Genomic DNA, 24798 nt, shown 5'->3' with positions numbered 1-24798 from the left:
ACACAAACTACATCACGTTCCTAAAAATGTTTGAAGTGGCTCACAACAAAGATGACTTTAAGGTCAATAAAATAAAACCTAAATAAAATGCAGCGAAGGGGAGGCAAGAAAGTAACCATAAGGATATTGGAAAGTTTGATACTGAACAAGAGCCCCAATGTGCCTGTCAGCAACTAGCTGAGAAATGTTCCTTCAACCAACTGAACACTGACTTCTCATTATTTACCAACGTTTTACTAAATAACAATTATAGTTCTGACAACAGGCTATTTTTGCCATACAGACCCAAATCAATTTTCTCCTGAGACTATTTCAGCATTCTAGTAAGACAGAAAAAGCAGTTAGATGAGGATAAAAACTGGAACTGTTTTTGACTAATTTCTCCAAAAGATCAAAGTGTCAAAACAGAACCAGTAATAGTAATTTTTGAAATTCTCTTGTCATTCATTAAACCAACATCTGCATCCATACTATTTGCCAGGCACTACACCAGGAGCTGTAGACACATCAGCAAACAAGAGACAAAAATCTCTGGTCCATATGCATTTACATTCTAGTCACATACAATTAAGACTGATCTAGACCCAAAGGCTTCTAAGGTCCAAAAAGAACTTTTTGTAGGAATGCCCAACATACTAATGGATCTGTACAGCAGATAATTTGATTTTCAGTGGCATGACCAAGCCCTAACTAAGATGGGCTACAAAAACTGAGGGCAATTATCCTGGAACATGGGGATTTGTTTCTAAAACTTGAGGCATATACTGCATAACAGATACATGTGCTAAGAATGGGGCCCTGGGCCTCACATAAGTTTTTCTGAGTTGAGTAATTTCCTGAATTCTACCAGAATATGATTAAGGTGACTCCACCCCTCACACCTGCCTTTTCAGTAATCCTTATTACACTGAAAGCTAGAGAGACAGAGCTCATGTTTGCCCAAGAATGGTAGGATAGGTGTCAGTTTGTTAATAACCTGTTGGTGAGTGAAAGCATTTTCAAACGGTGCCAGTATCAGTTTGAGAATTACATACTGGAGGGTAGCCTGATATAAGGTTACCTTATATCAACACCACCCCAGTTTTGTTTCCTCTGCTCTTCCCCCCTCAAGAAATATATTGGAAGATCTATTATTATTTGATTATTATTGTTACATATAACAAGTTATTCCAATTAAACTTGTTACATATATTAAGGACTTCTTTGGACTACTTCTTTATTGTTGCTCTATATTACGTCTTTGTGACTTCGTCAAAACTCCATGTTTATACACGCTAAGTCACTTCAGTCGTGTGCGACTCTGTGCGACCCCATAGACAGCAGCCCACCAGGCTCCGCCGTCCCTGGGATTCTCCAGGCAAGAGTACTGGAGTGGGGTGCCATTGCCTTCTCCAGCTATAAATCAGTATACTAAAAGGCACACTATTTTAATAACTAGTAATAATTATAATTAGTATAATAATATAATTTCAGATGTTTAGTTGTAGTCTCACTGCTCTCTCAGGAAGATTTTTTTGGCCTGTACATCCACTGAATTACTCAGATTTAGAAAGCTGCAAAAATTAATGCATATCTTACTTGGTGAGCTCAGGCCAGGCTTAACAGAAAGCCTCTAGGGATAGACCTTAGGTTCCCACCTTTATGCACATAGTATCAAAGAAATGCTGAGTCTATGAGCTACAGGCAGTTTATTCTCACTCTGTTTCACATATGTACAACACAGACGGCACAACACACTTATAACCTTCCACACTACTCATAGCCCTAATAATGTGGGTTACAAGTTAAGATTTTGTAACATTAGTTGGCAAAGATCCCTAAGAGGAAAAAAGCAAAGATTTATGGCTACTTAAGAATAAAACAGAATAAAAAATAAGGGTTTCCCTGGTGGCTCAGACAGTAAAGAATTCACCTGCAATGAAAGAGACCCGGGTTCAATCTCTGCGGGGGGAAGATCCCCTGGAGAAGGAAATTGCACCCCACTCCAGTATTCTTGCCTGGAAAATCCAATGGACAGAGGAGCCTGGAGTGCTAGAGTCCTTGGGGTCACAGAGAGCTGGACACGACTAAGCCACTAAATAACAATGTAAAAATAAGGTTTAATAAAACACCGACCACCTGTAAAGAAAGAAAGAAACAATGAGAAATTAAAGAATTTTATGATTTAGTAAGTCAACCAATGTAAGAAGAGGTGATAAAGATGAAGAAAGTTAAGTTTTGACTTTAAAAAATTTTCTGATCAATGGATTTATTTAGAAATTCTGGCATTCAAATGTATAGGTAAAACCTGAACAAGAGATCAAAATTTCTACATTGCATCTAAATTTCACTTTTGTTGAAACATTATAAAGAGAATAAAGATAATAAAACTTTCAAGTATGTACTTACATGGAATCAACTTATGTCTTACTTAAACTACTGCTTACTTTGCAAGGTATGCTGTCACTATACACTCCTTTTAACCACTTTTTAGCCATTTAAGGAAGTTACAAAACACTAAACTTTATTAGCAACAAGGGACACAGTATTTCTATGTCAGGCAACTGGTACAGTGAGGCTATAAAGTATCTTTTCAGGCAGAGTTTTTATTCATGGATGGACTGACAAGGAACAGAAGAGCTGGATTAAATCATGGTAGCAAGAGTAGAATAAGCCTGCCTATTTTCCTTCTTAATCTAAACACATTTTTAGAATGTGAAAGAAAAAAATTGGGGGTTTTTTTGGTTCAAAAGTTACAGTTGCCAAAGAGAAAAAGGAATGTACCTGAACGTACAAATGGAGATATATTTAAGTTCTTGGGCTCAATATATTAATATACTTTTACATATTCTTAAGAGACATCTCAAGATGCTCCCAGTTTTCCCTCAGATGACCGTTATATCTACTACTGTAGGCAGGAATCCCTTAGAAGAAATGGAGTAGCCATCATGGTCAACAAAAGAGTCCGAAATGCAGTACTTGGATGCAATCTCAAAAACGACAGAATGATCTCTGTTCATTTCCAAGGCAAACCATTCAATATCACGGTAATCCAAGTCTATGCCCCAACCAGTAACGCTGAAGAAGCTGAACTTGAACGGTTCTACGAAGACCTACAAGATCTTTTAGAATTAACACCCAAAAAAGATGTCCTTTTCATTATAGGGGACTGGAATGCAAAAGCAGGAAGTCCAAAAACACCTGGAGTAACAGGCAAATTTGGCCTTGGAGTACAGAATGAAGCAGGGCAAAGGCTAATAGAGTTCTGCCAAGAGAACGCACTGGTCATAGCAAACACCCTCTTCCAACAACACAAGAGAAGACTCTACACATGGACATCACCAGATGGTCAACACTGAAATCAGACTGACTATATTCTTTGCAGCCAAAGATGGAGAAGCTCTATACAGTCAGCAAAACCAAGACCGGGAGCTGACTGTGGCTCAGATCATGAACTCCTTATTGCCAATTTCAGACTGAAATTGAAGATAGTAGGGAAAACCACTAGACCATTCAGGTATGACCTAAATCAAATCCCTTATGATTATACAGTGGAAGTGAGAAATAGATTTAAGGGACTAGATCTGATAGAGTGCCTGATGAACTATGGACAGAGGTTCGTGACATTGTTCAGGAGACAGGGATCAAGACCAGCCCCACGGAATAAATGCAAAAAAGCAATATGGCTGTCTGAGGAGGCCTTACAAATAGCTGTGAAGAGAAGTGAAGCAAAAAGCAAAGGAGAAAAGGAAAGATATTCCCATCTGAATGCATAGTTCCAAAGAATAGCAAGGAGAGATAAGAAAGCCTTCCTCAGCGATCAATGCAAAGAAATAGAGGAAAACAATAGAATGGGAAAGACTAGAGATCTCTTCAAGAAAATTAGATACACCAAGGGAACATTTCATGCAAAGATGGGCTCGATAAAGGACAGAAATGGTACGGACCTAACAGAAGCAGAAGATATTAAGCAGAGGTGGCAAGAATACACAGAAGAACTGTACAAAAAAGATCTTCACGACCCAGATAATCACAATGGTGTGATCACTCACCTAGAGCCAGACATCCTGGAATGTAAAGTCAAGTGGGCCTTAGAAAGCATCACTATGAACAAAGCTAGTGGAGGTGATGGAATTCCAGTTGAGCTATTTCAAATCCTAAAAGATGATGCTGTGAAAGTGCTGCACTCAATATGTCAGCAAATTTGGAAAACTCAGCAGTGGCCACAGGACTGGAAAAGGTCAGTTTTCATTCCAATTCCAAAGAAAGGCAATGCCAAAGAATGCTCAAACTACTGCACAATTGCACTCATCTCACACGCTAGTAATGCTCAAAATTCTCCAAGCCAGGCTTCAGCAATACGTGAACCGTGAACTTCCAGATGTTCAAGCTGGCTTTAGAAAAGGCAGAGGAACCAGAGATCAAATTGCCAATATCCGCTGGATCATCGAAAAAGCAAGCGAGTTCCACAAAAACATCTATTTCTGCTTTATTGACTATGCCAAAGCCTTTGACTGTGTGGATCACAATAAACTGTGGAAAATTCTGAAAGAGATGGGAATACCAGACCATCTGACCTGTCTCTTGAGAAACCTGTATGCAGGTCAGGAAGCAAGTTAGAACTGGACATGGAACAGACTGGTTCCAAATAGGAAAAGGAGTACGTCAAGGCTGTATATTGTCACCCTGCTTATTTAACTTATATGCAGAGTACATCATGAGAAACCCTGGGCTGGAAGAAACACAAGCTGGAATCAAGATTGCCAGGAGAAATATCAATAACCTCAGATATGCAGATGATACCACCCTTATGGCAGAAAGTGAAGAACTAAAGAGCCTCTTGATGAAAGTGAAAGAGGTGAGTGAAAAAGTTGGCTTAAAGCTCAACATTCAGAAAATTAAGATCATGGCATCTGGTCCCATCACTTCATGGGAAATCAATGGGGAAACAGTGGAAACAGTATCAGACTTTATTTTTTGGGGCTCCAAAATCACTGCAGATGGTGATTGCAGCCATGAAATTAAAAGACGCTCACTCCTTGGAAGGAAGGTTATGACCAACCTAGATAGCATATTTAAAAGCAGAGACATCACTTTGCCAACAAAGGTCCATCTAGTCAAGGCTATGGTTTTTCCAGTGGTCATGTATGGATGTGATCTGGACTATAAAGAAAGCTGAGCACCGAAGAGTTGATGCTTTTGAACTGTGGTGTTGGAGAAGACTCTTGAGAGTCCCTTGGACTGCAGGAAGATCCAACCAGTTCATCCTAAAGGAGATCAGTCCTGGGTGTTCATCGGAAGGACTGATGTTGAAGCTAAAACTCCAATACTTTGGCCACCTGATGCAAAGAGTTGAGTCACTGGAAAAGACCCTGATGCCGCGAAGGATTGGGGGCAGGAGGAGAAGGGGATGACAGAGGATGAGATGGTTGGATGGCATCACCAAGTCGATGGACATGGGTTTGGGTAAACTCCAGGAGTTGGTGATGGGCAGGGAGGCCTGGCGTGCTGCGGTTCCTGGGGTCGCAAAGAGTTGGACACGACTGAGCGACTGAATTGAACTGATAACCTGTCATACTTCCAATTAGTCATTTTTTTTAAACTTTAAAATTCTGCTTGCAGGTATTTTGACCCAACATTTTGAACAAACCAGTCCTGCTGATTATGATTACAACTGGTCCCTAGGCCAAATTAAAATAGTGAATGCTGGGAGACTTCCCTGGTGGTCCACGGGCTAGGACTCTGTGCTCCCAACACAGGGGGCCCAAGTTCGATCCCTGGTCAGGGAACTAGATCCCACATGCCACAACTAAGACCCAGTACAGCCAAATAAAGAAATAAAAATTAATGTTTAAAAAAAAAAATAGTGAATGCTAAAGCTTCAAATATTTGTAGTTGATTCTTTCCATTCAAGAACAGAAACTGACCAACATAATCCATGTGATCCATCACATTATCAGTTATCTAGTGTGTTCAGTGTTTTTGAATATCATGACATTTGGAATAAAGATAAATTTGAATACAGAAAATCATTAAAAATCAGATAGGAAAAACGACATAAATTAGACAGGGAAGAACAGAAATTAGTGACACTAGAATTTTAGATACTCTTCTCCTAAGAAACAAAGTTTTATTTACTTCAAGTAACAGTGTTACCAAGCAAATAATATTTGTAATGAACACAGTATATGAAAAGAAGCTGTTAAAGTGGTTTGAAGACTGAATAATTTTAAAATGTGATAAACGTCTATTCTTCAAATTCAATGACCAATATTAATTTGCTTAATTAGTGACTATTCAGTATTAACCTGACTAAATTATTATAAAAACTCAGTATAGAGGATCCAAATTAATGTGTTTTGACTAATACTAAGATTAATAAAAGACTGCCCTGTTTCCTCCTGAAGGCTTATTTTCTAGACCCCCTTCACACTGTGACTACTAAGAGTACATCTAAAATTCTATTAAAAATTGTTCAACTTACTCTTCAGTTGGGAAGATATTTAAATCACATTAGATAAAAGCCTGTTTGACCTAATATATCATAAGCAGTATATGAACAATTTTTAAAAAGAACCAATTCAGCATGAAAGACATTAATAAAAATCTATTTGAATAAAATGTGTTTAAATGTTTCACTGTAAAGGGAAAAAAAGGACCAAAATAACCAGTCAGGCTTCATATCAATTAGACAACTTTTACTAATGAGAAAACTACATTTAAAATGTGCTTTTAAACAAAAAGGAATTAGAAAAAAAAAAAAGACATATGCATTTGATAGAACTTTGCACTGTGCTGAAAATCAAATCTCTTGCAGTAATACAATACGCCAATTCTTAAGATGTTAAGTTAACAGAATTCTCAATTTACATTTTCAAAGACAATATTAAGGTCAAGAATTTCACATCTATGGTAGCACTTATAGGAGGGCATTTATAAATATGATGTCCATCCCTATGAAGCTTACAAATTTGACAATGCTCAATAATAGCTTTTAGAATCACATCCAAAAGTGTTGCACCCAAAGAATTACAAATCGGTGTCCTGTAAGTTCTCCTTCTAAAATCTTTATGTTGACTCTTCTACTCCTGTCATTTGTTAATACTACCCTTAAAAAAAAGAGAACAGGAAAAGAAATGCTGCAATAAACCCTTGATCATGTACAGAAATTATTGCTACTATAGTTCACTACAAAGCATGTCTATACAATATCATATGAATTTTGATCATGAAAAATCAGAATAAAAATCTTTAGTGACATAAGCCTTACAATCGTATACAACATTCACATGGCAATATTAGACAGTCAAGCACCCAATACCCATGGTTGACAAATGTCCCACTGACCAGCATTCATATAAATACATCCTTCGTACAGAGGGAGAAAAAAATAGTGTCAGCTTTCCAAGGCTTGTCAAAAAAGGATTCTCATGTTCTGTGGATCTAAAAACAAAAAACAACAAGAACAAAAAAAACCCCAAAAAACAAAACCAATGCAGGTGAGGGTGTTACCAGAAAGTTAAGCATGCCAAAAAGGTGTTTCGTGCGAATTAAAACCTAAAGCCAAGGTACCACATAATCACATTACCAACTAGTTGGGTATACTAAATGAGCCTTATCTTAAAGTTAAATGAAATGCTACTGCACAATAGAGCATCAATAAGTTAAAATCAGAGTGCACAAACTCAAATCGGTGGCAATTTCTGTATGAAGCAAAATATTCACTATCAGCTGTAACGGTTGCCCAAACTGATTAAATCACTCAATTGGACAGTTTGCATATTTTAAAAAATATCTCTAAATTCCTTTTTACTGTAATGAGGCATGTTTTCTTAGTAAGATCAAACAGGTACATAAGTAAATAAGCAATGGAAAATTAATAGTTGATGAATGTCTTCAAAAATCTTCCCACATTGCACTTTTTAAAATGTTTGGGGAAAAAATTTAAAGAATTTGCCATTATTTCAGCAAAAACAAACAAACAAAACAAAACAAGCCCAAAATAATTAAACAACCAAGCAACACTAAAACCACATTACACAGATGGATCATCATGCTTTCATCTGGTTTAACTATCACATCTAGTTTAACTGGGATGCTTTTCGGCTTTAAAAACTGTGATACGTGAAGATGTAACTTTAATGGGTAATTCTGAATTTGGATTTAACTTTGTTGAATATTATAACAGAGTATACTTATTACAATACAGTGTAGCACATCTTTCTATTAGAAAAAAATTTAAGATCCTTTACCCGTCTCCTTAAGTTAAAGGTGTGACATCATAAAGGGTGTCAAATGGCTGGATGGTTTTACAGGGCACACTTAAAGATTATGAAGTATGTCCTTAACAAATCTGATGGTTTCTTTACAGAGTTCCTTTCTTCACCTCTTCTTCGGTGGATTAGCTGTTCGAGGTGGAGTGACAGGACGTCCTGAATTCAGTCCACCATATTGGTACTTAGCTTTCTTTTCAGACGGTTTCAATATCTTAAAGTAAATAATTTAATAACAATGTTACCTTTTTCAAGTACAATAAGGAAATTGTTACATAGTAGGCTTCTCAATAAATGACATCAATTGTAAAATTGTAGGAAAAAAACAGCAAAGTTCTACAATCATTTCTCATATTTAAAAAGTATCAAAAAATAGATAAAAAGTACAAATGTCCCAATATCTGAATATTACTATTATTGATCATTCCATTGACAATTTAGTGACAAAAGCTCAAGTACACAAAACCCATCAACTATTCAATCCTTAGATCTAAGTATAAAAATTTTCAAACTAGTGTATCTCTGTGATGAGGAAAAAACACCAAGAGTCAAAAGACCCAGGTTCTCATAATTCTCCTATTTATTTAGAGGGTAATTAGTCACAAATTCTTCAATCTTCATTTATTATGTGTATACAGATCTTTCATTTAAAAAAAGCTATATATATGTTATGTATCATAAAGTTCACCATTTAAAATGTAGAAAGACAACAATTTTTAACATATTTACAACTATGAAACCACTGGTATAATCTAACATTAGAACATGTTTGTCACTCCAGGAAGAAACTTTGTTCCCAAAAGCACTCACTCACTCTTTATTTCCATTATTGACTGCCCTAACCCCTTTCAACTCTAAGCAATCACTACTTTACTTTTCTCTATTGAACTGTCTTTTCTATTTTTAAAAAATGATACCAGACAATTTGTGCTATTGTGACTGGCTTCTTTCACTGAGATAATGATTTTGATGTGGCATGTATGAGTACTTTATTACTTTTAATTGCCAACAATATACCATTTTACGGATACTCCACATTTTGTTTATTCATTCTTTAGCTGATGAACATTTGGGTTGTTTCTACCTTTGGTTATTATAAATAATGTTCCTATTAATATGTATATATACATGTATTTGAGTACTGTTTTCAATTCTTTCAGGTATACACCTAGGAGTGGAAATGCTGGGTCATATAGAAACTTTATGTTTAACTTTTTCAGGAACTGACAAACTATTTTCCAAAGTGGCTGCACCATTTTCCATTCCCACTATCACTATATAAGGTTCCAACTTCTCCATATCCCCAGCAATACTTTGGTTATACAAAACACATACACACACAAACAAGAAAACAAACTATTAATACAATTCCATTATGGCAAATGTTGAAGGATATGGCCTGGTTACTACATTTAAATTCTGAATGAGAAATCAAACATTTAGCATTCAATTGTATTAGCTGATAGTAAGGGAAACCCCTTTCACATTTTTTAAGAGAAATACAGTGTGTTAAGGACAAAAAAATAAAGTCATTTTAGTCCATGAACAAGAATGATTAAGTAGTATGCTAAAGCTGGTCTCTTTTTTAAATGTAAACGTTTCTATATTCACAAATGGATACTTTAAGATTATTTGGAAGGTTTTTCTAGGTAAATATTCTACATCATTTTCATCATAGTTCATAAACTCTTTCTACTCAATGCCTGTCCCATCCATTCATCTTGCAAAAGAAAACAAAATCTGAATTCACATTCTTTTAATAGTGAAGCCACTACCTAAGGATTCATACAGGAATTTACCAATTTAAACACATGCCATCAAGAATGACTGACATGACTTAGGTTCCCTAAAACTCTAATTAAGAGATATATACCTGAAAGGCTGGAGTATTTGTGAATGAAAATAGAAAGCTATAGGGAGTCCAAGAGTGATAATTACTTCTGAATAAAACTGATTTCCTATACTTGCTCAAGGAAAGAACACAAATCTGAAAGAAAATTCTTCTGACAATAGTTTTAAATTAGATTTATAGATGTTAACTTATAGTTACCAAAGGGGAAAAAGAGTAGGAGAGGGATAAATTGGAGTTTGGGATACAAACTACTATATATAAATTAAATAACAAGGTCCTACTGTACAGCACAAGGAACTATATTCAATATACTGTAACAAATCAAAGTGGAAAAGAATATAAAAAAGAATATGTATGTAACACTTTGCTGTATACCAGAAACTAATTCAATATTGTAAATCAACTATACTTCAATTAAAAAGATTTCCAGTTGTTAAAAATTTATATTTAAAAAGAGAACAAAAAGAAGAAACAAACTAAAGTATACTTATAGCATACCTGAAATGAACACATCAAAGTTTCATCCACACTCATCATTCCACCAGCATTATCAAACTCGCCACAGTAATTTGGGGCTGAAAACAGGGTTACCAATTGTCGCTTAGCAAAGAATTCATATCCATCTTCCACAACCTGGCAGAGAAAAAGTCAAAAGAAAAAAACATTTATGTATATTTAAAAATTTTCAACCACCAGTACTAATTAAGATAAATGTGACAAAGACCTGAAAAAATACAAACCCCTATTTGGTTTGGGAAGCCCAATTTTTATTCTTAAACTTACCCGAGAATATTAAAACTGGCTTTCCTTTTCTATAAAGGCAAGAATTTAGCTTAAAAGAAATAAATTCATGATTACTGAAGTTTAAAAATACCATTTTCAAGTGTTCTACTACCATTCTCCATATGCTAACAGAAACAGTGTCTAAAGGGAGCTGAGATACCACATACTTCTTAGATGATGACATTATGGTCCAACTATAAAATCCTTAATTCAACAAACAATAATCAGACAATGAAAGATAGATTATGTTATGAACATTTTTCTTCTACTTTCTAATTTCCTATTAGTATTACAAACATTGAAAACCTTACTAAGCTGAGCTTAGTTTACACAGATCGTGCTACTACAAATAAGCTGCTTATCGATTTTTATAACTCTTTTCCTTAATAATTTAAGATGATTTCTAGAATCTGTTGTCAATGCCTCAGTGAATTAAACAATTTATGTTTCTCAGATCTACAACTTTGAGAGGTAGGCAATGACATGTAAACATTTTCTATTTATTTACAGAACAGGTAAAAATACATTTTGAAGTCTTTTATGTATTCTCCTGCTGCTGCTGCTGCTGCTGCTAAGTCGCTTTAGTCGTGTCCGACTCTGTGTGACCCCATAGACTGAAGCCCACCAGGCTCCGCCGTCCCTGGGATTCTCCAGACAAGAATACTGGAGTGGGTTTATGTATTCTATGATTAAGCAAAATTATCCTACAATACTTGGAGAAAGCACTTCCACAACCATCTACATTTTTATATAATTCCTACCTAGGTATCAGGCACATGTTCCTGTTGTTATTACTTCATGGTAAAATTTAGGTATTAACCTTTTCTGTTAAGACCTTGGCCACCTTATCAACTCCAGCTCAGCATACTGCCTAGCATTCAGTATGTCCTTTTAGTTCTTAGTTTGCTTGTTCATACGTTTATTTATTCACATATTTAGCAAAAGAACAGGGTTTTTTAAAAAAGGAAATTTTGTGTTGTTTCCCATTGTAAGTCTCTTAATTTTAGAGATAACAGGCTTGAAAATAAGCAGAACAGGATTTGGAGGTGTCTAGAAAATGACCATGGCATCCATCACTGCATGGGAAATAGGAGGGGAAAAAGTGGAAGCACTGACAGATTTTATTTTCTCCAAAATCACTGTCGCCATGAAGTTAAAAGATACTTGCTCCTTGGAAGGAAAGTGATGACACACCTAGACAGAATATCAAAAAGCAGAGAAGGCTGAGCGCTGCGGAATTGATGCTTCGGAATTGTGGTACTAGAGAAGACTCTTGAGAGTCCCTTGACTGGAAGATCAAACCAGTCGATCCTAAAGAAATCAACCCTGAATATTCCTTGGAAGCTCTTTTATTGGAGCCTCAGCATCCAATACTTTTGCCAGTTGATGCAAGAAGCTGACTCACTGGAAAAGACTTATGCTGGGAAGATTGAAGGCAAAAGAAGAGAGAAGCAAAGAATGAGATGGTTAGACAGCATCACCAACCCAATGGACATGAATCCAAGCAAACTCTGGGAGACAGTGGAGGACAGAGGAGCCTGGTGTGCTACAGTCCACTGGGTCACGGAGTTGGACACAACTCAGCGACTGAATAACACAACAACAAGAAATCTTATATAAACACAATGCTCACTGATTAAAAGACAACTTTGCCAAAAGCAAAGAATTTGGGGATATGACTTCATTCAATTGAACTAGAAAATTTTAACAGAAAAAAGGGCATGTGATATACAACGTGTACAGAAAATGAGAAGCCTGTCATCTGTGTTACCACATAGGATCACATAAAGAGGTAGAAGCAGTCAAGGCTTATGGGGCACAAAGCTGCAGAATATAGCATACAAGTAACTCAATAAATTTTACCTTAATAAACAAGGAATCTTTAAATATTTACAAATTTAAAATATGTAAGAGCAGCTAAAAAGGATTTTAAAAATGTATTTCAAATCAGTTATGTTCTAGAGAGCATGAGGACTGGATATTTACTTAACACCCTGATTCAATAATTACCAAGACTTTTTTACATTTATTTCATCTATCTCCCTGCTCCTTTTTCTGATGTATTTTAAAACAAAACATCTTACCACTACATACTTGAGCATGCATTCCTGAAAAATATGGACATCATTCTTACATAACAATACAATTCATCGCAGCTAAAACAATTAACAATGACTCCTTGGTATCTAACACAATCTATAATCAAATCTTCCCAATAATCTCAAAAATGTCTTTTTAAAGTGTGGTTTGTTCTTATCAAAATCCACACAATGTATTTGATTGTTATCTATAATATGTAACTATCATATTAAAATGGGATCAAATATTTCTAGAAGCTTGCAGACAAGCACTGAAAAATGTTACTATTGCAATACACTACAAAAATATATTCCTTTGAAATCTTTCCTCTTAGAGGATAAGAAAGAGTTAACTAATCATTAGGTTATTAATTGTGCAATCAAGGTATAGGATTTACCTCTTCTGTTTTCCTTGTAATAATTAGCTTTCTTAGATCTCAATTTTCTCAAAAAAAAAAAAAAAAAAGCATAGACCTGGATGAAGTTAATAAATATCAAAACATCCAAAAGTTTTGTATTTCATACCTGATGAGCTCGACAAATCAAGTCTAAATCATGACGATTCAGAAATTTACTGACTACATCAGCTCCAAAAGTGAAGGAAACACCGCGATCATTTTCTCCCCACCCTTGCACATCCTTATCTGGGTCAGACCACAGCAAATCACAGAGCAAACCTTTAAAGGATAAAAACATAGCAATGAAAAGACAGAATTTATAAAATAAAGTATATCTACATCACATTTCTTCTCCTGTCCTCCTACCTTTTAATAAATACTGTCAACCATTGCCCTCTAGCATCCCAGCCTATAAAACTCAGCCATTTTTTGTTAAAGTAACCACACATATACAATGTTGCCTGGCTTAAGGCAATACTCCTCAGCCCTTTAAACAGGTAAGAAATTTATGCCCGGAATGCTCTAAAGGAATGATATTGGAAAAGGCTCTTCATCTTTTGTCTATAGTTTCTCTGTATGGATACCAATTGACTCAGCAGCATTTCCTGAATAATTTCATCCTTTCCTTACAGATCCTGCTTCTGGTGCTGTAATCTATTCCATTAATCTACTTTATCACTGAGACAACAACACACTAAAGCTTTTAAATAAATCTTTCCATGTAGAAAGTCTATCCCCACTCAATAATTTTCTTCAGGACTGTCTTGGTTACTTTTAATCCTTTGTTCTTCTATATATAAACCTCTGAATCAGTTTGTCTAATTCTGTGAATCCAACTGAGATTTTGTTGCAACTGCATTTGATCTATAAATCAATTTGAGGGAAGAAAACATTTTCTACAAAAGCCTGGAAGATTTAAATAAAGTATGGAGGGACAAAATCAGATCAAATCCTTGACTTTATAGTAATGTTTCAGGCTTAAAAAAAGAGCTAAAAATATTTAAATATTGGTGACAGAAGATAGGATGGTTGGATGGCATCACTGACTCAATGGACACTGAATGTGAGCAAACTCCTGGAATGTGAAGTCAAGTGGGCCTTAGGAAGCATCACTACGAACAAACCTAGTAGAGGTGATGGAATTCCAGTTGAGCTCTTTCAAATCCTAAAAGATGATGCTGTGAAAGTGCTGCACTCAATATGCCAGCAGATTTGGAAAACTCAGCAGTGGCCACAGGACTGGAAAAGGTCAGTTTTCATTTCAATCCCAAAGAAAGGCAATGCCAAAGAATGCTCAAACTACCACACAATTGCACTCATCTCACACGCTAGTAAAGTAATGCTCAAAATTCTCCAAGCCAGGCTTCAGCAATACATGAAAGTGAACTTCCAGGTGTTCAAGCTGGTTTTAGAAAAGGCAGAGGAACCAGAGATCAAATTGTCAACATCCGATGGATCATCAAAAAAGCAAGAGAGTACCAGAAAAACATCTACTTCTGCTTTATTGACTATGCCCAAGTCTTTGACTGTGTGGACCACAACAAACTCTAGAAAATTTTTAAAGACAGGGGAATACCAGACCACCTGACCTGCCTCTTGAGAAATCTGTATGTAGGTCAGGAAGCAACAGTTAGAACTGGACATGGGAACAACAGACTGGTTCCAAATAGGGATTAGGAGTACGTCAAGGCTGTATATTGTCACCCTGATTATTTAACTTATATGCAGAGTACATCATGAGAAACACTGGGCTGGATGAGGATGAACACAAGCTGGAATCAAGACTGTCAGGAAAAATATCAATAACCTCAGATATGCAGATGACACCACCCTTATGGCAGCAAGTGAAGAACTAAAGAGCCTCTTGATGAAAGTGAAAGAGAAGAGTGAAAAACTTGGCTTAAAGCTCAACATTCAGAAAACTAAGATGATGGCATCCGGTCCCATTACTTCATGGCAAATAGATGGGGAAACAGTGGAAACAGTGACAGACTTTATTTTTTAGGGCTCCAAAATCACTGCAGATGGTGACTGCAGCCATGAAATTAAAAGATGTTTGCTCCTTGGGAGAAAAGCTATGACCAACCTAGACAGCATATTAAAAAGCAGAGACATTACTTTGCCAACAAAGCCTGTCTAGTCAAGGCTATGGTTTTTCCAGTAGTCATGTATGCATGTGCGAGCTGGACTATAAGAAAGCTGAGTGTCGAAGAACTGATGCTTCTGAACTCTGGTGTTGGAGAAGACTCTGGAGAGTCCCTTGGACTGCAAGGAGATCCAACCAGTCCATCCTAAAGGAAATCAGTCCTGAATATTCATTGGAAGGACTGATGGTGAAGCTGAAACTCTAATACTTTGGCTACCTGATGTGAATAACTGACTCATTTGAAAAGACCCTGATGCTGGGAAAGATTGAAGGCACGAGGAGAAGGGCATGACAGAGGATGAAATGGTTGGATGGCATCATTGACTCAATGGACATGAGTCTGAGTAAACTCCAGGAGCTGGTGATGGACTGCGAGGCCTGGCGTGCTGCAGTTCATGGAGTTGCAAAAAGTCAGACGCAACTGAGCAACTGAACTGAACTGAAACTCCAGGAGATAGTGAAGGACAGGGACGCCTGGCATGCTGCAGTTCATTAGGTCGAAGAGTTGGCGCAACTTAGCGATAACAACATCTTCATCATTCTAACAGTAGTATAAATCTTAGGAGAGAACAAGATCATCTTGGGAATGTAAAGTAAGAAGACCAATTTATCTACTCTGAGAAATCAAACATTTAATACGCAGGCAGAGAAGGAATGAGCAGTAAGTACTGGAAAGGTATTGTCAAAACAAAAGAAGAGATTAGACCAGCAAGTCTCCTGAAAGGGTAAGAATTAACCTAGAAGTAGGAAATGGTTAAGCTTCAAGTACAATGAATAAATGCTAAGGAAAGACTGTTTTAGAATGAGTTGGCGTCAAAGATTTTTTTTGATAATCCATATACTAATACAGCTTATAACAAAAGGAGATCTTCATTTTGAGTCACAATATAGCTTATCTTGGTAGGGGATGTATCTAAAACATACTGTAGAAATGGTGGCAATGTACACTTAATTTCTATCATCATTTCCTAAGCTCCTGTCATAAGAAATCCACCAGTATAATAAATCCACTAGGATGGTCTCAATTTACAAGCTCTTTCTTGTTTCTAGAGAATCAGAAGCTGATTCTTTAAATACACACACACACACACACAGCTCTGTAATACTCATAGTTACCAGTCTGTTTCCACAAAAGCAGCAGTGAGGAGGTTAAGATACTATTCTATGATTTTTATATGATAAAAAAAACTAGAATGTAGTTGGCTTTCAGGACTATGTGGAAAATGCAACAGCCTGGATGCATACAAAATCAAATAATAGTAGCAACAGCAATGTGGTGTTCTTCAACCTTAACGGAATCAAGACAAAAATCTGAGAGTCAGGGTTTAATGTTTATAATACAAGCCCTAATGAATAAGTATTATAATCATTAGGCTATTGTTTCAACAATATTAATTTAGAAAATAAATTTCTAAATATGACAAACAATATGAAAGCTCAAAATGGCCATTTCATGGCATCTCAAAAACTTCCTATTAAAATATGATGGAAAGAGAAACCTAACATGCCATCTTTGAAACTGATTTATGCCTGAACTATACCATCAACAGGAACTCTCAAGATGTAATCACTTGAAATTTGTATTGTACCTTATTTTAAATAAATACTCTATTATTACTTAAGTACTAGCTTCCATTAGGTTTAGTCAAATATATTCTAAATTACAATCAAAATCTGGAAAAATGCATTTTTTAAAAATAATCAACACAGAAACACTGTGTTACTCTGTTATGAGACAATGTACTGCAATATGTCAGTGGCTTACTGATAAAAGAGGATCTATACAACTGTTTATATGGTTGATGTTTAGTCATGAGTAGCATTCTGAGTGATATCATTATGCTCTCAGTATGCTTTAGTATACTGAGCAAAAAACAGCAAGATCTTAGGCAAAAAATAAGTTTGACAGAACCATATTACAGTTATATGCCAACACTTTACATTAAAAATTGATTAAGGGACTTCCGAGATGCTCCCAATGTAGGGGGCACAGGTTTGATCCCTGGTTGGTGAACTAAGATTCTGCATGCTGCATGGTGTGACCACAAAAAAAAAAAAAAAAAAATTAAACTTCTCTATATACTTAACCTGTATCAGGGACATCAGTGGGTCTCATAATTCTCCGTATCTGCTCCATAGATTGCAGGTCTGGTGACAGTCCTATAAATGAAAACAGAACTCACAGCACTGATATCTAAAAAATTTTCACTCCAAATAAAAAGCATTTAAAGTAGATTCACTATGTGAAATTAAAGATACTTTCAAGCATCCCTTTCAATGTTTATCTTTAACACACTGGTTTATTAAATAGAATCTCACCTTGATATAAAAGAACATTATGATTAGGTCTTCCCTATTTTTCCCTACCAGAGAAATAAAACTCCTTTTCATTTCAAAAGATTTTTCAAGGAAAAAATCCTACCACTTTTCTTTCTTTCCAACCATTCCTTGCCCTTCATAGGAAGGCACTCAATTCTAGTCCTTCCTACTAAGAAGTTTGGCCACTTCATCGTAAACATTTCCTAAATGTCTCGTGTTTACTGTACAATGTTTCAATTAACATAGTAAATTATGTTCTAAGAATAAACAACTTATTACCTCAGGCTAAGATACATGCATCTATCTTTTAGCATTTTTCTACCTTAATTCTTCCTGCACACTGATGAAAAACTATTTTCATTAAATTATCTCCCTGTACAAAAACCCAATGTGGTTATTAAACCATTCAACAAACTCCTTTGCCCAGTGCTCACATCTCCAAAATCTGATCCCATCATTCTCCAAAATATTTCTGACATTCTAGTTGGGCCAGCCCTCACAAAGTCTTCAACTAGAAAGTCTCTCACGTCCTCTTGATCTCCAAAACCCAAGCTTCCATAAATGTTTGCCCGACAATTCTCTCCTTTCCTAATTTGTCATTATAATTACTGTCAACAAGTACTCTGACATAAATTCCTTTCATTGCTCAATTATCTGTTTTGAAAATATATTTTATCAACAGGTTTTAAAATGCTTCAAGATAGCCAGATCATACACTATCTATATATTTTCACAGTATCCAGCCAACTGCTAGACACATGTTAGTTTTTCAAATGAACTGTCATATATTTACCATTCTATTATTACTTTTAGGACTAAAGCAGACATAGTACATAAAGCCTAGAACTCTTGGCATGTGAGAATATTAAACTCAACTATATGTGAATTCTGATGAAAGGCATTTAATAGAGACAGGAAAATAGTCATGATCCTCACATTTTCACTGATAGTTTTCTGTTAAAACTGAGGCAAAGACATTTTTTTCAAACAAAACTTTGGTCATCCCCCTCATATATGAAATTCTTTAAAGACAAGTACTAAATCTGCATTTTCATTATGTATAAACAACCACAAATTTTCTAGTTATTAAGAGAGATTTTTGGCTATGTTTAAAACAGTTTTAATCACTTGAGTTTTCAAACAAGCACTGCTTTGGTTTCCCACAGCACCTCAATAAACACAGGCCCTTTCTAAACAAGGGAAGAAAAAGAAGAAAAGCCCATAAGGCAGATTTACTAGTCTACCTCCATGACAACAGAAGATCTTCTCATCCACAATGGCAGCTATAGGCAGACAGTTGAAACAATCAGTGAAGGTCTTCCATAACTTAATATTAAATCTTCGTTTGCCTAAAAAAAAGGACAAGCAAACAGAACAAATCTAAAACTGTTCTCATTAGTTATTCTCACAGCCACAGACTTATACATGATTCCAATTTTCTTTATGTTTCATCTAGCACTTGTTTTTTTCTATAATGAATGTCACTTGTATACTTTTAGGGTAATACAGATAATAAACATTCAGCACTTTCAGTAAAATTATGAAGACTAAAAAGATTTTGTCAGGTGTTTTATGAAACAAATCAAACATTTTTGCCTTTTAAGATCACTATAATATAGCAACTCTAAACAATCTAACACATTATTAATTTTTTCCATTCAACATGTTAAATACCTAGCCAAATAAGTAAGCAGAAGTGAAAAGAGTGCCTCTGGAGACTGTCCGTTTTAACTCTAATGCATTGGTAACATGGTATAAACTTGCCGCCAAGAAAGAATTTCCAGTTGCTTACTGCTACTGCTGCTAAGTCACTTCAGTCGTGTCTGACTCTGTGCGACGCCACAGACGGTAGCCCACCAGGCTCCGCCATCCCTGGGATTCTCCAGGCAAGAATACTGGAGTGGGTTGTCATTTCCTTCTCCAGTGCATGAATGGGAAAAGTGAAAGTGAAGTCGCTCAGTCGTGTCCGACTCTTAGCGACCCCATGGACTGTAGCCTACCAGGCTCCTCCGTCCATGGGATTTTCCAGGCAAGAGTACTGGAGTGGGGTGCCATTGCCTTCTCTGCCAGTTGCTTAACTTTTGAGTAAATTTCTACTTGGCACCATAGCAAGGATAAAGAGACACAAAGGCTATAATTTTCCTGTAGTCTAACATTGAGAACTACAATAAAGACAATCTTAAATGCATGTTCACCTTTTTAGAGTTACTGAGTTTTCTGAATTTGGTAGTAAGTTGCAACAACTAACCAAGGGGAGGAATAAAAGACACAAAGCACTCATTTCTTATGCTTTTTATGCCATAACCTTTCTCTCAATGAACAAGCATAACTGAAAGTGTTTACAAGCTGCTCTCACATACATTTCATTTGATTTCTTTTCTATCCTTAAGGGTATTCAAGTCCATATTTTATCTTTTAATAATACACCTCTATTTCTGGTATAGCTTTAGAAAAGTGGTTACAGCTTGGTGTACTACAATCCACTTCCTGTCTACTGGTCTGATTTAAACAACTGAAACCATATACTACACCTTAGAAATAAAAATGCAATATAAAATCATTCCCACTAGAATGTAAACTCTGTAAGAATAGAGATCATCTCTCTTGAGCACTGCTGCATTCCTAGTATTTAGAATAGTGCCTGGCATATAATACATTCTCAAAAGTTTGTCAAATAAATGATTACATGAATCAAAGAGATAGGGGTTCTAACAGCTCTATCATAATTAAGGATGGAAAAAAGCAAAAATAGGCTCTAACGGAGAATTCAGCACTGAAAAACAAAATTCCATTTGAAAATCATTGTAAATTGGTTCTTTTAATTAACCAAACATATGTTCATTCACTCTCTTGTTAAGTTAGTTGCTCAGTCGCGTCAACTCTTTGAGACCCCATGGACTGTAGCCTGCCTGGCTCCTCTATACATGGAATTCTCCAGGCAAGAATACTTGAGTGGGTTGCCATTCCCTTCTCCAGGGGATCTTCCCAACCTAGGGAAGCCCTTTCACTTCCATAACCTAACCAAAAGCCAAAAGACCAAAGTCAAATGTAACCAGGTCATCTGTAACACTCGGAAATACCACCACACAAAAGCAAACCAGTGATTTCTTAATGATGAAAAAGAGTACAACAAAATAAGGACATCCCAGAGTACACAACATCCTTATAGGTACAGATTAAAATTGTAATAAACTTCAAATTTTTAAATAATTTCCTAGAACTTCTCAATATTTTTTTGTGACACAGGCTCAATAAGAGTTTTTATCATATCACAAGAAAACTAAAATCTTAATGGAGACTAGAAACAGGCTACTTACTATCTATAGTGACCTCTGTTCCACTTGGATATTTTTACTACATAAACTAATTATAAGAGGGCCTTTCAGCTGAGTAAGCTGTAGTCAACCTGAAACAACATGACAGAAGAGATCCTAAGGAACCTATTTAACTAATAACATGTTTCCCAGTTTCAGGTTCCTCTTCCATGAAAGACTCTCTTCTTGGCCTTCTGCTTGATCATATTTTTTTAAAACTCTTGAAAGAACTCTTCTGAAATGGAAAACTATTAGAGAATTTTCCAATTAAAAAGAAATGCTTTTATTTTTACTTACATTCATCATAGAATCCATAAATGCGATTGATGCTAGCACACTCATGGTTTCCTCTTAAGAGAAAGAAGTTTTCTGGATATTTGATTTTATAAGCCAATAGCAAGCAGATTGTTTCCAAAGACTGCTTTCCTCTGTCCACATAATCTCCTAAGAAAAGATAGTTGGCTTCTGGGGGGAAACCCCCATATTCGAATAATCGCAGTAAATCTGTATACTGTCCATGAATATCTCCTAAAAATAGAAAAAGCCAGTTTCAGAAAGTTTACAGTTACTGTGGTAAAGCAGCTTCTATGAAATGATTCTCAATGTTTATACCCTTATGTCATCCTCTCTCTTGAATGTGGGCTGTAACTAGTGGCTTATTTCTAACAAAGAAGATACAGCAAAAGTGAGATGGGCTGTCACTTCTGAGACTGGGTTACAAAAGATTGTAGCTTCCCATCTTGCTTGTACTTTCTCTTGCCTTCTCTCATGCTCGATGATGAAGCTGCCTTATGGAGAAGCACACCTAATAAAGAACTAAAGGAGGCCACGAGACGACAGCTCATTAGGAACTGAGGTCTTCAGTCCACTGGCCCATAAGGAACTGAATCCTTTCACAATTGAGCCTTGAGATGATTACAGACCCAGATGGCATCTTGACTGTAGTCTTGTGAGAGACTCAAAACCAGAGGATCCAGCTAAGCTCTGCCTGAATTTTTACCCACAGAAACTGTGACATGATAAATTAATGTTGTTAAGTCACAAAATTTGGGGGTAATTTGTTATATACTAATACAGTTACATTCATTATCTGGTAAATTTAACTTAGGTCCACTTTTTTTATACCTAGTAGTGAGCAAACAGCAAAACCTTAAGAAATATTTAGTATAAATAATTTCTATTACTTTAAAATTATTTTTGTATGAAAGCATGTAAAGACTATCTTGTTGAGACTATTGAGTCACTTAAATTTTACGATGACTTTGCTTCATTTAAATTCATAGAAGGGACTGATCATTTCCACATAATTTCAACTATCTCTTCAAAAGCTGCTGGTTAAGTTCATAAAAGCTATGTGATAAATACTAACAACTACTGAAAGAAAAACTGCATTATCAAACCAAAAGTCAGTACAATACATTATACATACCACATCCTACTGTTACATAAACTGTAGAAAAATGCTTTTCTGTGCCAACAGTTTTTCTGACTGCAATAATATGTTAACTTAAGGTTTAAGTTTTTGCCTTTGGCCAAAAGCCACTGTTAAGACTTGAAAGATCAAATACAAATTGTATAGTTATATAATCTTCAAAATAAAAACAATCAAAACTAAGATATGGATACTGCCATATCAACCCCCCAAACTCTACACCTGTGTACTCGAATCCATATTCTTGATAACAATAGATTAACAATTTTTGACATCCCCCCCCCCAATTTCATCAGAGTCCCAGATTTGTTTTTAAGTTGCATCTCACTGATTACTAGTGAGTCTGAGGATCTTATGTTTACTGGTAGTTTCAATTTCTTCTACAATCTGCTCCCACTCAATTTTTTTTATTGTATTGTCTTTTTCTTATTTCTAAGAACTCTTTGTGTAGTGCAACCAGCAATCTTTTAATTTGCTGTGTATATAGCAAACATTTTCTTCTCATCTCTAACTTGTCATTTTCTCAAAGTCTCAACTTCTACAATTGTATGTAATAAAACCTAGCAAACCTTTTTTTCACAAAACTTTTTAGATGTTTTCTCTAACTCATCTTCAGTGTAGTAGATTCAAAGGAGATTGTTTCCAACTTTACCCATTTACATACCACAAATTTTCAGTGGTGCTTCCAATTCCAAAAGAATAGGCTGGCTGAGAAAGATCTCCCGAGACTTGATACATAAGCCCCGAACTTCTGCTTCAGTCATCTGTACAATCTTTCCTGGACGACATCCTCGTACTGGTAAACAGTAAATAAAATGGTCAGTTTTCTAAAATTTATCCACAAAATAGTAATTCTAAAAAAAGAAGTCATGCCTATATTCTGAATATCAGAAGATTCACATAGGCACCAAACTACCAGACACCCTGTTGTGTTCCATGGCCAACAGTAGGTTATTCTATGATCTTTGGCTTCTCTCTGTCTTCACTGTTGCTCGTTTCCAATGCTCCTTAAGACTGCTGCCATGGAAATGTGGTCTTCTTTGTTCTCCAGTGGTCAACTTGAGGCCTTGCAGCTCAAGTGACTAAAACTCATTAATTAATATGGTTCCCAGTAACTTCTGGGATGGAGTGGGGAGGAATGGTCCATGGAGAATTCCCTTATTTGCCCTATTGAAAATGAAGTAAAAGTGAAAGTCGCTCAGTCATCCATGGAATTCTCCAGGCCAGAATACTGGAGTGGGTAGCCTTTCCCTTCTCCAGGGGATCTTCCCAATCCAGGGATCAAACCCAGGTCTCCCGCACTGCAGGCGGATTCTTTACCAGCTGAGCCACAAGGGAAACCCTTGCCCTATTGAACTGAACTTGTAATCATTTCCTCCCATTATTACCTTCTCTACCTTCTCTTTCTCTTTAAATACACTGCGAGCTGCCAATCGTACTTTGAAAAAGCATTTATTAAAGAAAACAGAGACTACATTTTTATATACCCCCATGACTTCCCATTTACATTTTAGTCCGTACATTTCTTGCTAAAAATCGCTGATTCCTTTGTTAGGTTGAAAGAGGCTAAAAAAGGAAAAGAAAAAAAAAAAAAGCCTCTAACCCTGCAAAAGCCTATTCATATATATAATCCATTAATATAGTAATATAACAAAGAGACAGAGTCAATGTTGAAATGTGTTTTAAGCAAATATGACAGTAAGACCATTTCTGAAATTCAAACAACGATCAGAACTGCTTTTACTATGGGAACTTAGCCTTACTTCTACAGTAAGTACTAGCTCTCAATCAATTACCTACTTTCTGTAAACATTTGAATTTTTTAAAGTTGAAGAAAGACACAATTTTTTATCTTCCGCTAAGTATCTAAAAAACTAGCTAAGATTCAACGCCCTGCAATAGGAACAATTATTAATCTTGGTACAAAAATTTAAATGTGGGCAATGATGATTACAAAAAACATTTTACCATCAGTGCATCAAATACCTATCTATTTTAGTTTTAGGAGGTAAAAAGCATTCTCCTTGAAGGATTAATGGTTTCTGGGGGCTTTCAGATGACAAACACACAGCTAAAAGTAATTATTTAGAGATAGCAGCAATGGACAAAACAAACAAAATACTTTGGGCTCTCAATAGACGTTTCCACAATTTCTGCTGTGATTCTGTAGCAATAAAACACTTCTTGATTATCAAAATTTAGTTTTAATTTGATGGCAATGATT

The 24798-nt window shown here is 35.9% G+C and overlaps 1 protein-coding gene and 1 long non-coding RNA gene across 5 annotated transcripts in view; one reads left to right on the top strand and one right to left on the bottom strand.

The window, feature by feature from the left end:
• Positions 1-6656: 6656 nt before the first annotated feature.
• The window catches only part of PPP1CB (protein phosphatase 1 catalytic subunit beta), a 34729-nt gene continuing 16587 nt past the window's right edge, over positions 6657-24798 (bottom strand). For all 4 annotated transcript variants that reach the window (XM_081484278.1, XM_081484277.1, XM_081484276.1 and 1 more), the window contains exons 3-9: positions 23239-23370; positions 21440-21670; positions 19073-19177; positions 17598-17669; positions 13491-13642; positions 10603-10737; positions 6657-8466 (exon numbers count right to left, since the gene is read on the bottom strand). In XM_081484278.1, coding sequence (XP_081340404.1) covers positions 8362-8466; positions 10603-10737; positions 13491-13642; positions 17598-17669; positions 19073-19177; positions 21440-21670; positions 23239-23370 — 932 coding nt within the window. In that variant the 3' untranslated portion in view covers positions 6657-8361. The remainder of the gene's footprint in view (positions 8467-10602; positions 10738-13490; positions 13643-17597; positions 17670-19072; positions 19178-21439; positions 21671-23238; positions 23371-24798) is intronic.
• Positions 8348-24798, top strand: part of LOC145503843 (uncharacterized) — a 28788-nt gene continuing 12337 nt past the window's right edge. The window contains exon 1 of the long non-coding RNA XR_014051834.1: positions 8348-8433. This is a non-coding gene — a long non-coding RNA (uncharacterized LOC145503843). The remainder of the gene's footprint in view (positions 8434-24798) is intronic.

Source organism: Giraffa tippelskirchi, chromosome 4 (genome assembly GCF_054371585.1).
Source record: "Giraffa tippelskirchi isolate mGirTip1 chromosome 4, T2T-mGirTip1v1.2.pri, whole genome shotgun sequence".
Taxonomy (NCBI): Eukaryota; Metazoa; Chordata; class Mammalia; order Artiodactyla; family Giraffidae; genus Giraffa; species Giraffa tippelskirchi.
Note: the sequence above shows the minus strand (reverse complement) of the source record. Positions and strands in the feature narration are given on the sequence as shown.